Source organism: Neurospora tetrasperma, assembly GCF_000213175.1.
Source record: "Neurospora tetrasperma FGSC 2508 unplaced genomic scaffold NEUTE1scaffold_1, whole genome shotgun sequence".
Taxonomy (NCBI): Eukaryota; Fungi; Ascomycota; class Sordariomycetes; order Sordariales; family Sordariaceae; genus Neurospora; species Neurospora tetrasperma.
In genome coordinates this window covers 4,486,215-4,503,182 of record NW_009799099.1, presented here as the reverse complement: position 1 = coordinate 4,503,182, position 16,968 = coordinate 4,486,215, and the positions used below count along the sequence as shown (strand labels likewise).

General features: G+C 51.0%; 5 protein-coding genes across 5 annotated transcripts; 4 read left to right on the top strand and 1 right to left on the bottom strand.

The window, feature by feature from the left end:
- Positions 1–237: 237 nt before the first annotated feature.
- NEUTE1DRAFT_77255 (uncharacterized protein) lies at positions 238–2,042 on the top strand (the record flags this gene model as incomplete). Its single annotated transcript, XM_009850100.1, has 1 exon — positions 238–2,042. One exon carries the CDS (start codon positions 366–368, stop codon positions 1,734–1,736), a length of 1,371 nt encoding a protein of 456 aa, XP_009848402.1.
- Positions 2,043–2,259: 217 nt separating this feature from the next.
- NEUTE1DRAFT_77251 (uncharacterized protein) lies at positions 2,260–3,539 on the top strand (the record flags this gene model as incomplete). The annotated part of the gene is made up of 2 exons (XM_009850099.1): positions 2,260–2,487; positions 2,695–3,539. The coding sequence occupies 2 exons, from the start codon at positions 2,394–2,396 to the stop codon at positions 2,850–2,852; spliced, it is 252 nt and encodes an 83-aa protein (XP_009848401.1).
- A 4,776-nt stretch (positions 3,540–8,315) lies between these two features.
- On the top strand, positions 8,316–8,546 carry NEUTE1DRAFT_37633 (uncharacterized protein; the record flags this gene model as incomplete). The annotated part of the gene is made up of 1 exon (XM_009848896.1): positions 8,316–8,546. The coding sequence occupies one exon, from the start codon at positions 8,316–8,318 to the stop codon at positions 8,544–8,546; it is 231 nt and encodes a 76-aa protein (XP_009847198.1).
- Positions 8,547–11,911: 3,365 nt separating this feature from the next.
- Positions 11,912–13,756, bottom strand: NEUTE1DRAFT_120316 (uncharacterized protein; the record flags this gene model as incomplete). Its single annotated transcript, XM_009850098.1, has 2 exons — positions 11,912–12,715; positions 12,778–13,756. 2 exons carry the CDS (start codon positions 13,412–13,414, stop codon positions 12,273–12,275), a joined length of 1,080 nt encoding a protein of 359 aa, XP_009848400.1.
- Positions 13,757–14,398: 642 nt separating this feature from the next.
- On the top strand, positions 14,399–16,955 carry NEUTE1DRAFT_144541 (uncharacterized protein; the record flags this gene model as incomplete). Its single annotated transcript, XM_009850097.1, has 4 exons — positions 14,399–14,544; positions 14,606–14,866; positions 14,928–16,367; positions 16,429–16,955. 4 exons carry the CDS (start codon positions 14,513–14,515, stop codon positions 16,526–16,528), a joined length of 1,833 nt encoding a protein of 610 aa, XP_009848399.1.
- Positions 16,956–16,968: the final 13 nt, after the last annotated feature.

Here is a 16,968-nt window from a genome sequence, read left to right as displayed (position 1 = left end):
CTACCTTACCGTGACAGCATGATCCAGACGCGCCCGTCCCAGCACTTTCACTTGGCTCCCTGTTCATATTCAGCTGGCAGAAGTTGGGGCCAATGATCCATCGATTCAACTTGAAGCTTCAAGGCTGGGAGGTTGATGAACTTGTTGGTTGATTCTATCTAGTCGTCATCTGTTCTTATCCTCTCGTTAACCCCAACCAAACCTTAACCCATCTCTCCGTCTCCCTGTCCGGCATTTGATGCTCTCCTAGAACAAGTGGAAGCTTTCTGGTTCCCGTCCCCCCCTCCCCTCCTACAACTTGTGTTGTTTGGATATTTACCCAGAGCTCTTCAGGCCAGCTTGCTTGGGTGGACACACAGTTCACCATGACTTCCCTTACACGGCGTCTGGGCTGCCTGCTCGGCGTGCTTTCCGTGGGCACTAGCCTCGCCCATGGCCAGGCCATAACCACAGTCAACGGCGAAGAGGTGACCATGTTGACGGGCACAAAGGCTGAACACACGACCTCATCGATACCAACCAATCTATATCAAACTTACACCACACGCATCACGCTTGGGACGACTACAGACACAGCATCATCCATCCTCGCTTCGGTTTCGGAAAACGCCACCGATACCGCGCTCTCTTCAGAATCGGCTTCCGAGACTTCCAGCGCAACGCTGAGCTACCTGACGGGCACCAACTCGCACTCGACGTCGACCTCCAACGCGACTGCGTCGAGCACAGAATCTGCGCAGCCCGTACCTACGAACACACGGCCGTGCAATAACTATCCCGAATTTTGCGACCGCAAGTACAGCAACATCACCGAGGTCGGTTGCCACAACAGTCCCTTTGTCAGGGCGAATTCCGCTGCCGCGAACCAACAGCTCGGCGTCGTCGATCAGCTCAATGATGGCGTCCGTTTCCTCCAAGCCCAGATTCAGTGGGCTAAAAACGATACCGTGCCACACTTCTGTCACACCACATGCGATCTTTTTGATGCCGGTCCCATCACCGAATGGCTCACCACCGTGAAGGACTGGGTCGTGGCCCACCCCTATGACGTCGTAACCATTTTGCTTGGTAACGGCAACTACTCAACGCCCGACTTCTACGTTCCCCATATCGAGAAGACGGGCATCCTCCGCTACATCTACACCCCGCCTGTTATTCCCATGACACTCAACGACTGGCCGACCCTGTCACACATGATCCTGACTGGTCAGCGCGTGGTCATGTTTATGGACTACATGGCCAACCAGACAGCCTATCCGTGGCTTCTGGACGAGTTCACCCAGATGTGGGAGACTCCGTTCGATCCGGTCGACCGAAACTTCCCATGTGTCGTCCAGCGACCGCCCGACTTGCCGGCCGACCAGGCCAAGAATAGGCTGTATCTGATGAACCACAATCTGAACGGGGAGGCTAACCTGCTTGGAAACGTCCTCAGTGTGCCGGACCTGAGTCGGATCAACGAGACGAACAGCGCGGAGGGCTTTGGAAGTTTGGGATTGGCGGCAAACAACTGTCGGTCGGATTGGGGCCGCCCGCCCAACGTGCTCAACGTGGATTACTACAATATGGGAGACCCTCCCGGAAGCGTGTTTGAGGCGGCGGCGAGAGTCAACAATGTGACGTACAACAGGAAGTGCTGTGGCGTGGCGGCCAGCTCGGCTCAGAGAATCGAGGCCATGTTGAAGGTGCCTCTGACTCTGGGTTTCATATGGGCTGCTTTCTGGACACTGGTTTAAGAATCACGTTATAACCGTATATGTCGGTGGCTGGTTGCCTTTCTGTTTTCGATTCACATCTGGCTCGTACCGGATGTGTTTAGCATTCGCATGGCGTTTCGGTTCTGGTTAGGGGAAGACGGACAGAAATCTGGAAATAGAATTAGTTGTTATGAAGACACTGTTGATCAGACTGTTCCCTCCCGAACTCCTCGTCCCGATATCTCGGTCTCTTTCTGCCGATGCCGGTCGACGGTCGACGACTCTAGACCTTCAATCAATCTCATCGGAGTCGGAATGACGTTTGCGAGGAAACCAACATCTCACAAAACATCAAACCAGAAACAGTGACAGCCAACCCCTGCCGCGTGCATCCCGTTTCAGTTTAGCGGCGCATCGGGCGACGTGAGCCGAACCGAGGTACAATGCTTTCTCCACGTCCACGCGACATGGACTTGTGCTTGCACCACTCGGCGTCTGTCAATTGACAATCATCAACCTCCCCCCGCAACTTGTTCTCTCCACAACTTCTGCCTTGACACTTCTACCCGTCCGTCGTCTACCGCGCTTGCATATACGCGACTTGCATACTCCTCATCTCATCTTTCACTTCGTTGTCGCAAATCCCCAATCTATTCCCAAGTTCCTACCCTCACACGACCACGCCAAACCACCAAGATGTCTCAGACCTTCACGAAGAGCCAGGTGGCCGAGCACAAGGACGATAAGTCCATGTACATCATCATTGACGACGGTGTTTATGATATCACCAGTATGTTTTTCTCTTTTTCTTTTCCCCTCCCGTCCTCTCACCTTTCTCATATCTCCTCCTCTGCACCTCCCTCAACCCCTCCCTTGCTTCCTGTTCCATCCCCTCGGCGCAATCATCTATACCAACACAACCAACACGCAAACCAAATTAAGAAGCCAAGCAATACGACAAGGAAACGATGATGACTAACCTTGATATGGAATATAGACTTCCTCGACGACCACCCCGGCGGCGCCAAGATCCTCAAGCGCATGGCCGGCAAGGACGCTACCAAATCCTTCTGGAAGTACCACGGCAAGAGCGTTCTGGAGAAGTACGGCACCAAGCTCAAGGTCGGCACTCTTGCTGAGGCCGCCAAGCTATAAGCATGCCTTCAAAGGTTATTTGTTGTATGACGGTAGATTGTCAAATAGGAAGGGTGTATGAAGTGGCGATCCCGTGGTGGTAAACGGGGTATGGCTCAGATGGGGGGCTAAGTGGAAGGGGACGGGGCCGAGGACCGAATGCCATGGACGAACCGAACCGACAATGATGTGGACACAGGAAAGAACAAGAAAGTAGCGCGCGACGACACCTGGGATCGACAGTACCGATGAGGGAAGAGTGTGCGGACTGCGGACAATCGAAGAAAAGGCCATCACTTGCCCCCAACTCAAACGCCCATCCTAACCTCGCCTTACCTCCGCTGAGTTGACTCGATCAGTCTGCCTTTGTCGTGAGCTTGTGGCATCTGGCCGGTCTAGGCGAAAAGGGTTGTGCTAAGATGATAGATGTTGCTTCGGGCGCGCAACTTTTTTCTTCTCGAAGCCAAAACGGGACAACTATGTTGGATACAAGGAATGACGAGCGCGGTCTTGCGGTGGTGTGAAGAACATCATCCAGAAATCTGTTGACGAGTGGCTTGGGCGCTGCGCAATCGCATTTATATATACCCCAGATCTGTATAGCGAATGGAGATCTTCTTTTATTTCAACACACCTGGTTATGACCCTGAAAAGGATGGGATGTTGTCTGACGTTGGTTGTTTGATGTGTGGTGATGATGATGATGGGATCGAGCATGTGGCATTCGCATGTGATTATGCTTTTCGGTATTTGGGTGTATGGAGCTGGCGGAGGCATTGCCGTTTCTGTTGCATATGCGAACAACCACATCTACATCTTTGTATCTCTAGATTTACATCACATTCGCATACAGTCTGTCTATCAATCGTGCGTACAAGCGCACAGGCATACCGGTTTTAAGCAATGTCGAATTGTCTTCATACACAACCGAATGTATGATTTTCACTCCATTTGCCTTGTATTACGGTATCTTTCAGTCTTGGGTGGTGACTCCTTCTAATCGTATAATATTTCCTCAAGCGCCTAGGCAGGGGCGTCCTTCGACTGGCCATGGTCGGGGAAGGAACGATACAGCGGAGGGGAGTGTCGTATGTGATGCCTTCTTCATGTTAGTTATCTGGTAGAGGTAGCATTCCATGAGCTGTGGATACTAACTTTACCCTCTCTCGTCTATCCCATCTCTGTCTATGTTCAGTCCATGATGATAAGACTCCAATGCCTTGAAGGTATACAGTCCGGCTTTAAAGAATGTATCCTTTCTACCGCCAATGCACATCCGTTGGACGAGTTGTTTGCAATATGTCTTCTAGAACGCAAGATTATGGGAGGTTGTGGGTGTCTGGATGAAGTCTTCATTCGATAGAGTATCGCGCTGAGGCCCCGGTAACGTTACTTTTCCTACGCAAACTCCCTTTCCTCGCTCCATGTTTTGACTGTAAACATAGATACGTACACAGTCGACAAGTCAAGGTGAAGGCTCAATGTCAAGCTCAAGCTCAAGCTCGAGTTTGCAATTCAGTCCCCCCCCTGATTCAACCCAGGGCATGCTTACACAGCTGTCTATTTTTGTCCTTCCCGACGTCTATTCTGAATCATGACTTGGGAATCCAACCCCGATAAGTGTTCCCCGGTAAGTGTTCCCCGGTAAGTGTCCCCCGATAAGTGTCCCCCGGTGATGTACCACGATGATGTACCACGATGAGTGGGTGTTCCCCGGCGAATATTCCCAGCGCCGGTGAGTTTCACCTAATGGAACACTTTGCAAGTGAAACAACCGTCAGGACAACCGAACTTGGTTGGAGCTGGTCTGCCTGCCAGCCTGCCAGGTTCGGCTCAATGTTTTGGAATGCTGTTGATTAGAACCTTTGATCTGAGACTGCCTCCCTCCCTCCCCCTGCTAGGGAGCTATTCTTGCCTGGCACCAGCCGCACTGTACCGCGCCGCGCCGCGCCGAACTGTGAGGTCAAAGACACAAAGGTGCGGAGATGAGAAGATTAGCGGTTACGCGCGTTTGGAAGTTACTTGGTTGTACTTGTGGATAGCTTGGGAAATGTGAGAGACGGTTCTCGTGCAGCTGGTCCGTGGTTTAGTAACCAACCGCACTGGTGGGCGGATGATAGCAAGCATGGCCCATGGCGTTACAGGCTCGGCGCACGCGGGGAAGATTTTGCGTGACGGTGAGATACGAGTGGAACGTATAACTAGAAAGGGCGTACGAGTATATGTAAAGTGTACTGTATTGGCCATTATTCTTTCTTGGAGGAGCTGTAGGTGAGTCATGATCGCTTGAGCTAGGTTGACGCGATCAGCCGATTTGGAGATGTTGTATATTTAGTGTCCAAAAAAGGATACAATGAGACTATTTTGACAAAGGTGTAAATGCCGGGACTGCCTAAATGAGCTATGGCTGTCACCACACCCACAACTGTTTGCTGTCAAACTCCGTAAAATTCCTGCTTCCGTCAAACCTTCCGATGAAGTGAACCAGGAATAGCTGGAGATGACAATCAGCAAGGTCCGAGTAATTTTGGATGAAATGTTGATGTACACAGAGCCTGAGAAGCTTGCAATGGATAGCCATACCACTTGGCACAACAGTCTAAGAGGCAGCCGGTAGTTCGACGCTTAGCAGACGCCTGGCCGGCAAAGATCGAGATCTCGTTTTCTGTCGAATACCTGATCATTTCTAGATCTTCGTTGCTTACGTAGAGCCTCAGCACACCGCAAGTTGAGACTGACGTCGGATCTTGAGCGCAAACAGGCACGGCGGCAAGACCGGCTGCTCTGACAAGATAGATGATTGTCGGGGCATTATTTGCTTGCCCTGCCAACCTGACAAGGTGCTTGGCCGTCGGTCCCGTCAACACGTGTAGTCCAGGGTTTGATAGGAAGATCCGGGCACCTAGACTAGCATGGTGCAGAAATAGATTAACCTCGTTTCGACATCCTTCGAAAATCCTTGGCGTCCATCCCAAGTCGGCGGAAAATCCGGGGTAATATAAGGAAAAGGAGGAAAATGAACGGTAGGGTGCCGGAAAGGAGTCCCGACAGCCGAACGAGTGTTAGTATGAGGGTTGCAGTCGGTCGTTAGGCGTAACGGCTGCAGGAGCCCTTCCATGGAGATATCGCATGGCTTCCAGGGGAAACGGTACCTGAGCTGTGGTTTGATGGCACTGATGAGGTTACCTTGACACCACTTTATGCGAAGATTCGAGTTCCAGAAGGTTTCGTGGAACGGAATCAGCCACCGGTCAGAACTAAGATAGGGATATGGTCAAACACCGGTGACGTTGATGCTCATGGTGGACAAAGGGAGGATGGTGGTCCTGAAGTTAAAGGGTATCCCGACTTTCGTTTCTCCATGAAGCACTCCAACAGCCACTTGGCTACACGGAAGTACCTGTCCTTCCCGTCCGTTGTCGCAAACATTTGGAGGGTCAAGCAGCGGAAGACAATCCTGAATTGTGGACGGCCACCTTGCCAGATGGCAATACGGAATAGTGCCTAGTTAGACACTGCGGGACTGGTAGCGACAGCACAGACATCAAAGCATCCGTCTAGTATTGCCCTGGCGGTGTGGGAAGGGCTGTTCATAATGTGATCAAGGATGCTCATACAGCGCCGTCCGGGCCAGAAGGAGCGATAAGTGGACGGCGCCGCAACCCCAAATCTCTAATGGAAAACTGGGTTCCGAAGGCAGCCATCGTGACGTGAGACTGGTCTTTAAAGGACGGATCCAATGGCAGGATAGATGTCTCTTTTTTCTGGTAACTGTGCGACCTTGGAATCTGGGCGTGTTGAGCCGTGGGAGGGTACAAACCGTGTTATCAAGGCGGGAGCTGATGGGAGAGTCTTGTGCGTCGTTGGGGTGAAGTTGTTGTTCAGGTTAGAGTGGGCTGCACCTCGCAAAAGAGCTCAGGTGAGCCACGGGCTGTACGTACCTGGCTAACAGCGGGTTAGGCCACCCCTAAAAGGATGCACGAAAAGTGGAAACATGGGAGCCCCACGGGAAACCCCCCAACTTGGTTCGGATAACAGTCTGGGCCCAACCCCAACCCCAACCCGCTGCTGCCATGGCCAACTTCTCTTTTCGCATCCAGTCGCCCGCCACTTCCCAGTCCACACTTCATCCTGTTTATCTTTCTGGTCATTCCTGAGCTGCAAATCCACGACTGATCAGATGCGTCGGTCTCGCGCGACTCCAGCGATCAACCAATGCCAGCCAGGTCCCGCCGTGCTCCCTCAGCTGTGGTGCCAACTGTCCTGTCCGTTCAGATTGCTGTCTCGTCTTTTTTTTTGCGCCTTTGATGGTCAGAGAGCAAATGTTTCTACCGAAGCTCTGGCGAGTCTGTGCTTGTCTGGGTCGTGCCCCGGGACCGGGACCGGGACCGTGCTGTCAGGATTCAAGATGAATTAGAACCATGATGAGCTCAACCAGGGACGGCCTTGTCAGTCGGTTAGGTGGATGTCGACATCCCTTACCCGATGCCGCGTAGTCGATGCTATCATATATTGTACACTCATGTTACTGCGCCCCGGCACCAGCATTCCTGCCAGCCTGTCACTGCCAGGTGAACCCGCCATCGATCGCATCGCCCATCGGTCAAACACCTGGTATTCACCTTGTGCATGCCACCACCAGGCGATGGATACATGTCGAAACTTTTCTTGTATATGCTGGTACCATTCGTAGACATTGTTACGCAGGGAGGAGTGCTCAAAGTGCCCGAAAAGGCCCCTATCAGTTTGCTTTTTCTCAATGTCTACTCCCGTGCATGTCTCTTGGACGGTTTGGTTCGTCCATTTTGCTGTTGAAGAACCTTTCTTATTGTGGCCATTCATGCCGCCCCAGCTAATAAGACACCTTTCAAAGTGGTGACTTACACGTAGAGGTACCTTGAACCTCCCGTCCTTCCCCAGATTTGCTCTCCCCCACACCCCCGGCCCAGTCCCCAGTCCAATCCTCACTGTCCTACCTGACCTGACCGTCCCCATCTCTCCTTCCCTCCATCAAACCTGCCATCTCTTTCCCCAACGGCAAGTTCCACACCTTCTCTGGCCCGGACCCAACTGGACCATAAAAGAATCAGTTGGTCTCAACTTTCTCCCTTCGAACTTCCCCTCTCTCCTCGTTCACGGCACCGGCCACTTGAAAAGACCACATCGTTTGCTTGTCGGACTCTCCGTACTACAATCATCATAAAACGAGCCACGAATTCCATCCGACTTGACAATCTCGAGCCAGATTACAACCATCAAACATAGGCATCACCAGACTCGCCTTGACTTTTTGTCTGTCCTCGACTTGTTCAGCTATTAAAACTCGGCTTGGGCTCCATCACCTCCCCGTTCTCGAGACATATCTTCCCAGACACCGTCTACAATTTCAAAGACTTCTACAAAACTTGAGCGTACCGTAAGCTTCACTCTGACTGCTTCCCTCACACAGATAACTTGGCTAACTCCGGTCAGATTTCCTTGACAATGACTTCCCAAATCGCTCAGCCTACTCCTATCTCGGCTCCTCGCCCGAATCTCGGCGTCATGACCTCGCAAGACCTCTTCGCCAGTGTCAACGCTTCCTTCAGCAAGAACAGCCAGCCGTCAACACCAAGTCACACCATCCAAGAGAATGACTACTCTGTGCCAGCTCCTCCTCCTCCAAGCCCGGTTAGCTTCCGGGAACATCATTGGCCATCGCCCGTTCGCCGTTAGGTCAGCTCTGGCTGTTCTTTCCTTGGTTCGCAGGTCGAGCGCCCGAGCTTATCTCATTTCAAAGGGGGGCCGCATAGGCCGTAATCGGGAGGCTTTTGTACACATACAACTGTAACACTTCATCGCCGTCTTCGTCGCACAGCAAGCAAGCATTCTTATTTCGTCAAGGTTGAAAGCTTCTCAGCGAGAGAACCTTGTTGTCCTTTTTATTTTTTTTCCCCTTTCTTTTTTTCCTCGGTACATGGTCAACACAAAATCACTCGGAGTCACGGCGGGAATGTAATAGAGTGATGGGAATGGGCAGGCACAAAATGGTTGAGGAATGGCCTTCGTCATCTTTGGTTCTTCGGTTACAAAACATCCTTATTACATCACACACAAAAACTCTCGCGAGGATAATGGTCCTTCATGGCGGACACATACAAGCTGTGCTTTTAGTTTAATGCTACAAACATACCTCAGTTCGAATTCTTCAGCCCCAGGCGATTTGATGAGATGACATGATGTTTTGGTTTCCCCGGCAACAAAGATTAACGCGTCACTCGGATATGACGCCAGAACCATAGGTGATCGTCTTTTCCACCCTCTGTCGTCTCCAATAAAAAAGCCTGCAATACTGCATCAGAATTGACTGATCGTTTCCACCAGTTGTCGTCACTGACAATTTCATTGGGCGACCAAGACCAACAACATCGGCAGCACCCCAATGACATGTCAAAGACCTCATGTATCGGTTTTCAGCCGTCTAAACCAGAAGACTCTTTATCACAAAACCAATATCTCAGCCTTTGACGATTGGTGCTCTATATTATCAGCACTAACAACGACTAACCATATGTCTTCTATCACTCCATCTCGCTTTGTTTTGGGTTGCCAAACAAGGGCCCACCACAGTCATGATCACAAACATTACCTTCAAAAAACGATTGGTCTATTGCTATAAACATCCAGAACACTACCACAACCCCACCGACCCAACCTTTTTCTTTTTTTCTTGTTTCCAACAGACACCGAACATCCACAAAGCCAAAACAGCGTCACTTCGGTTTCAGCAAGCAGATCGATTCGAGATTCGCGTAGTATACGCAATCTTGCTCGCTTGCTCGCAATACGAACTGCCCCTTCGTCGATCTAGTCCTTTCGCTAGTGTACTGTGAACCTTGCTCTCGGAGAAATCAGGATGTCTCGAAACAAGCAGATACAGCAGATCAGTTTGAGACCTGTCGTCTAATCGTCCACTTATGTACCCGCTCGCTACATTTCCAAATATAGAAAGCCCGTGGACCCCGTACCGATGGCCCGGTGGCAAACACATCCGGGGGGGTGGTCCGTCGTTGACCCCCACAAAGCGCCGAGGCGCCTTAAAAGGGGATCCGCTGGTCCCCTAGAAATCCACTTTCTGCACCTGCCCTGCCCTCTGTCAATATCCACTCTACGTTCATGTCATGCACTGCAAACCCCGAACCCTTGGGCCGGTAGGCGGTGCACTTATTCCACTATTTTCGCTGCCCTTCGAACGTCCCTTGAGCCAACCAACAAGTTCGGATGATCCGACGGACGGGCGAGCGAACGGATCTCAAGCGGACGGACTGCAGTACTTGACAGTGATGGGAGACCGGGTGAACGGGGTAGGGCACCGAGATACGGATTGACAACATAGGATCAGAGGTGGTGACTATGGATGGAGGAAGAGATGAGGTAATGGTGAGCCTGTTTGGACACAATGCAACTATACCAATGAGAACTGCATCATAGAATAGGGTAGATTGTCGATGTTGACAGCAACGGCTTGGACCATACCTCCAAGCCGTAGGCAAGTAAGGAACCTTTGGTTTGGACCCAATTGGTGCTGATGTTTTTTCTAGCATATTCTTTCGGCGGGTTGAGTTAATGGTAACACGATACCTGTGAACAAGTATCAAGTTCGACTTTGCCTGAAATAACTCTGGATCATAGACATACGAAACAAGACATCCAAACACGATACCTTCGAATCACCTACATCCCGTGCAACCCAAAGCAAAGACACAGCAACATCCAGGAAATTTCCAGAAGCCTGCCACCTCACTTCTACGTACACCCACAAGAAGATAGTTAGTCGCCATGCAACTCTATCTCAGTTGGTATCAATAACACCAAGCCATTCAGTCCTCCACGCCCTCCAGTTCTCCAGCTACTACAATCTTATGCCAACGATTACAAAAAAGCGCAGATAGTGTAAACTTGTAGATTTTTCCCAAACGGCATACTTGATATGTCGTGTAACTCCCCCAACTCTACCTCTACCACCCCCAAGGTATCACAAACCCAGGCACCAGCCAGCGTGTGTCCCAGTGTGTCCCGACGTGTGTGTCCTTTCCTAGAAACACTTATACAGCCATCAGCTGGTTCCACACACGTTAACACGAGAAACAAAGAGATTTACTGATTCACTGGCTGTGACATGGCCGAAGCGTGTGTGCTCCGCGAGTGTACGACATCAGATTCAAGTTGAGTGTGTAAGATACGGGAAGATCCAAGATATCATCTTCTCGCAGGAAAGAGGGAAAGATGTCCCAGGCCGGGATAAGACAGGATATGAGTGAAACGGTGGATCTCAAGACCCTGGACCCCGCATACACTAAAAACATGAGTGACCCTGGCGATGAATAGGTAGGAAGGTGAAACCCGGTACCTCTAGATGAATTCCTGGTTTTAAAGTCTACCCGACCAGCGGAAATGACTGTATTTGTACTTGAAGACTCGAAAAGCTGGTGTTACACGGCGACATTGGGAGGAGGATGGAAGCATTCAAGAAGGGTTATGGAAGCATACCTAGAAAAAGGGTGAGTGAGAGCATGGAGTCTATTTTGGACACTCCTACTCCTTTTTGGGATCATTGGGTTATAGAAGGTATCTCTCCCGGTACCTCCGTTGGCAACTCGTGAGACACATGCAGAGTCAAAATGCCAAAATTATTCAACCTGTAGGATACAGCTATTCGTCGTAAAGCAGAAAAAAAGACAAAAGAAACAAAAACGTGTAGGCTCGCGTCTGCGAGTCTAGCCTGTTGAACGCCTCATTGAGCCACTTGACAACATGCCCCATTTGATGGTGTTGAGAGATGGGGTGAAAGAGGTAGATGATCAACCCATGCCTGGTGTTTGGAGGTAGTCTGCTTGGTTACCGAGCAACAATCAAAAGTTAATGGAAGGAGACATGAAGGTTAGCAATTGGCTTGTAGTCTCACGTCTCTAGCTGTAAGACACTCGACTTTAATCGCCGTGAATCTGTCCACGTTGGGCAGATCATCTTTCTGCTATATCGATTCGGTTGCATGGAATCGGCTGTCGTGATATGAAGTCACGCTCAACTTTCCGAGTTTCCTGCTGTATAGGGGAGTTTGGCATCCCACACATGTATTTATGTAAAAAGGCTTCCAATCCTGGGTCGTCAGAAGCGCTAAATTATGTTTAAGTTCGTCGTGATGCCAAAAGGCTAATCAAGCGCAAGAAGATTTGCGTCCGAACATGAATATACGTAAAATGTCCATATCTCCAGAATATCCCTTCGTTTTGAGTTCTAAGCACCGCTTCTCTGAGAGGATAACGTTCCTCACATGTAAGTCATGAATCCGACATTGCCTTTCAAGCGTTGGGGTTTGAAAGAATGACACAATTTCGACCAAGGAAGAAGCCAGCCTTCCTGTTTGTGGTGGTACTAAACCTGATATTCAGTGGTCCGCCTCTATTCGTCGCTTCTCGTTAAGTCTACGACTTTGTAGACCGGACGACTATCAAGTTTGTACGCTTCCCTCGCTGTTTCCGCCCAGAGCCTTGTCTGAGCCTCGGGTCCCAAGCCAGCCATATGGCACGTCATCTCCACCACTCTGCGCCACTTCTTCCAGGCTTCATCACCAAGGCCTAGAGTACACACCGGCCAGTCGCTGCCAAACATGATGCGTTCGGGCCCAAAGGCGGCTATCACCACGGCAAGCCAGGGTAGGATAGCAGAGAGAATTTCCTCGGCCGGGCGAGCCCTCAAAAACTCGGGCATCTCGCTGAAGCAGCCGCTCAGTTTCATGTAGGTACGGTCGCACTTGCTGAGAGTAAACATGGCGGTGCGCCAGGCGATGTATGAGGGATCCGTTTGTACGTTGACGATGGTTAGATCTGGCTTGCAAAGGTGGTCTGAGATGAGAACCATCAGTTAGCAAGCAATTCATGCAGAATGTGTCAAGGTGAAAACTTACTCAGGATAAATACCACTTTGTCCTCCTCGTCCACACCTTCGTGTGCACGGTCGATCATTTCTACCGCCTCCTCCAGTTGGATTCTCCCTCTTTTGTGCTGGTCAACACCCAGGTCAAAGACGAACTTCTTTCTGCCAAGCAGCTTCAGGCCCTCGATAAAATCGTCACTTAGGGCTGTTCCGTTGGGCTTATCTTGCAGCAAGTAGCGGAAACCCTTCACCTTGGCCCATGTTTCAGGCCCGGCTTCCTTTTCCGCAGCTGCGAGATACTTTTCCAACTCTGCAGAGCCCAATACAACCGGCGCCCACGGCACAATTCCGAGACAATCACGGCCATCGTCAGCCGTGTGGCCCTCGCCAGGCTTCGGTTGGCCGGTTACGATGCGGCGAAGCCATGCGATCTCTTGTAGTGGGTGAGTCCAATCCTTAGCATTGTCGTTCTTGCGGTCGACCTCGATTGCGACGTAGCCCTGAAGATTGCCAGGCGCACCGGTGGCGGTCTGGTATTCCTGGATGGAGTGCTGCTTGGCGAGAGGATTGTCTTCAGCGTACCACTGGTAGGTTTCTACCTCGGACTGGGGATAGAGGTGCACATGGGTGTCGATGATGGGAACGGAAACGGCGGGAGATGATGCCATTTTGATCAGGTCTTTATCGAGCTCGAGTTTGGTAAAGCGACGGATATGTTTGGCAAGAAAGTAAGGTATCCAGTGATAGGGAAAGAGAAGGAGACAAGCGAACAAAGCAAAGTCAGAGATGACAGGAAGTAGGAAGGTCAGGACGTCGAAGCGGTGTACCGTCCTGCAGGCAAACCAACGCTGAACACACAAAAGTATGGATGGGATTTAACTGAGGCAACGGGGGAACTTCCAATCGAGCCTTCTCCTTCTTATATTTTCTATTCGTCCTAGCATAGGCAGGCACGCGCTACAGTACGAGGAGAGTACCTCGATGGTCAGGAGGGGGTGGGAGATGGGATCGACACAGACAGCCAGGAACCACGACGAGGTGGGGTACGTTCGGCATGCAAAGGGCAGGCCCAAGACGGGACAATTCACACCGAAAGATTCAAGATAGGGTTCCTGATCAAGAATGGTTACCCCCCGTCTTCGGTTTCCATTTCCTTGAGGGACCCAAGGTCCTTTTCCCTTTCGTCTTCCTACAGCACCGGAAGAAAAATACCCTTATTATATACAGTCATCACATGATTGTGTGAATATATTAGCAAAAAGGGTTCTATCTGCAAGACCTGACAGAGAAATCATGACATGTTCCAAAAGCTTAAGAAGTTAACGAGGCCAAGAGGGAAGTTGAGCCCCTGGAACTTGCTGAAGGTTGAGCTCTCGGGTGGGGTTTGATGTGGAGATATGGGGTTGGCGGGCAACTGCCATGCTTGTCAGAACCGCTTGGCAGCAACACTCCCCGGCAAACGCAAACTACACGCGCTATACATACTGGGGCCCTCCGCACGGACCGTGGATGCCTAGCAATTAAACTCTTGCCCCTCCTCGACGCGCTGCCAAACGCGTCGCTGCTGCAGTCCATTGTTTGTGTGAAATTTCCCCTCCAGACCACCATCTTCATCAGTCCAACACACTCGATCCATCCGTATCTTGTCGGATCCTTCTTGACTTCTGCGCCCAATCCTTGCATCTTCGAACACGACTCACGCATAAATCAACCTCAAAATCAACATCGAGAACGTCTCCACGGGCTTGACGCCAACATTACCCAACATGGCGGGTCAAATCACACAGGGCGCTCTGGAGTAGGTTTCTTCACGTGTGCTTCCATCCAGTAGTATGACAGACTCTGACTTCTTGCTATAGCGCCATGTTCAATGATCCCGATCGCGCACAACAACAGTTCCCCGTCCCCATCCTTCAATGTCTCCAGATCAAGACCCTCGACTCCAAGAATGGGGGCGCGGGCGCCACGGAGAGGTTCCGCATTGTGCTGAGCGACCTCAAGAACTATGTCCAATGTATGATGGCCACGCAAACAAACCATCTCGTCCACGATGGCCTCTTGCAACGCGGCTGCATCGTGCGCTTGAAGCAGTATCAAGCTCAATGTCTCAAGGGCAAAAAGTACGCCTATTTACCCCTCCGCCAATTCGGGAAATCCACAATACTGACTGTTGAAACCCAGCATCTTGATTGTCCTCGATCTCGAAGTTATCCAGTCCCTTGGCTGCCCCGAAAAGATGGGCGATCCGCAGCCTCTTGGCCCCCGCAGTGCAGAACCACAGCAGAACCCCAATCTCGGCAGCACCGGCTTCTATGGCGTCAAGAGCGAACCTACCCAAGACACGAAACCACAGTTTCCACGCCAGATGCCCTCGCGTAATGCCAGCGGGGGTCAAGGATCAAGCACGATATATCCTATTGAAGGTCTCTCGCCCTTTTCGCACAAATGGACCATCAAGGCCAGAGTCACCTCCAAGTCCGATATCAAGACCTGGCACAAGGCTAGCGGCGAGGGCAAGCTCTTTAGCGTCAACTTTCTTGACGAGAGTGGCGAAATTAGAGCAACGGGATTCAACGACCAAGTCGACCAGTTCTATGATTTGCTACAGGAGGGTCAGGTTTACTACATTTCTACACCTTGCAGGGTACAACTTGCCAAGAAGCAGTGGTCGAATCTCCCCAATGACTACGAGCTCACCTTTGAGCGGGATACCGTGATCGAAAAGGCCGAAGACCAGACATCTGTACCACAGGTACGCTTCAACTTTGTCAACATCCAGGAGCTCCAGGATGTTGAGAGGGATGCGACTGTCGATATTATTGGTGTTCTCAAGGAGGTCCAAGAGGTGACCCAGATTGTATCCAAGACCACACAGAAGCCGTACGACAAGCGCGAGCTGACCCTTGTTGACAACACTGGGTACTCGGTACGTTGTACCATCTGGGGTAAGACGGCCACGAACTTTGATGCTCAGCCTGAATCCATTGTGGCCTTCAAGGGCACAAAGGTCAGCGATTTCGGTGGACGCAGCTTGTCCCTGCTTTCGTCTGGCACCATGGCCATCGATCCGGATATTCCAGAGGCCCATCATCTCAAGGGCTGGTATGATAGCAGCGGCAGGAACAACACCTTCGCCACACACAACAACATGCAGACCTTGGGTGGTGCGACCGGTCGCAAGGACGACGCCAAGACCATCTCACAAGTAAAGGAAGAGAACCTTGGCACAAACGAGGCGCCGGATTACTTCGCTCTCAAGGCAACGGTTGTATTCATCAAGCAGGATAACTTTGCCTACCCTGGGTGCCGGAGCGAAGGCTGTAACAGGAAGGTCACAGATATGGGTGATGGTACCTGGCGCTGCGAGAAGTGCCAGATCAACCACGACAGACCTCAGTACCGTTACATTATGAGCGTCAACGTCAACGACCACACAGGTCAACTTTGGCTTAGCTGCTTCGACGACACGGCGCGGGTCATCATGGGCAAGTCGGCCGATGAACTTATGGAGATTCGAGAGACCGACGAGACGCGGTTGCCCGCAGAGTTTGAGCAGGCCAACTGCCGCAAGCTGAACTTTAGGTGCAGGGCGAAGATGGACACATTTGGTGAACAGCAGAGGTACGTATCGGGGGTTATTCTCACGTTTAGATGGATGTTGCTGACACATTGCTTGTTGCAGGATTCGATACCAGGTCATGAGCGTGGCGCCTCTTGACTACAAGATGGAAGGAAACAAGCTCAACGAGCTTATCAATTCTTACAACCAAATGAGCATGTAAAGGGGAGGGTGGGGTTTGTTCCCTTGTGCGAGGAACTAGATGATGTATATGGTTAATGAACAAGTGTTTGTATTTTCGGGCATGTGGCCTCAAGGATGAATGATATGGGCATCACTGGCCTATCGACTGAAAGATGATTTTCAGTTTCATGATGGACTGGGATGGTTACAAGCTGTGATGGGCCGATACAAAACAGAACTTTGTTGGCGTGGCAGCAGATTTCGGCATGATTGCAGACTTGAATAGATCTCTCAAGCGTTATCTTGGAGTTGAGACACTAGGAGACCTTCCTGTTCGAGTTATCCTCGATAACATGCCGAAGTAAGTACACACGCTTGACTAGAAGAAAGCTCCAGAGCTGGTCAAGGTCGGATCAGGGCGGTCCTTGCAATGTAATACGCACCTTTCGGGCTCAATATCCACATGGCAATCCGATCACC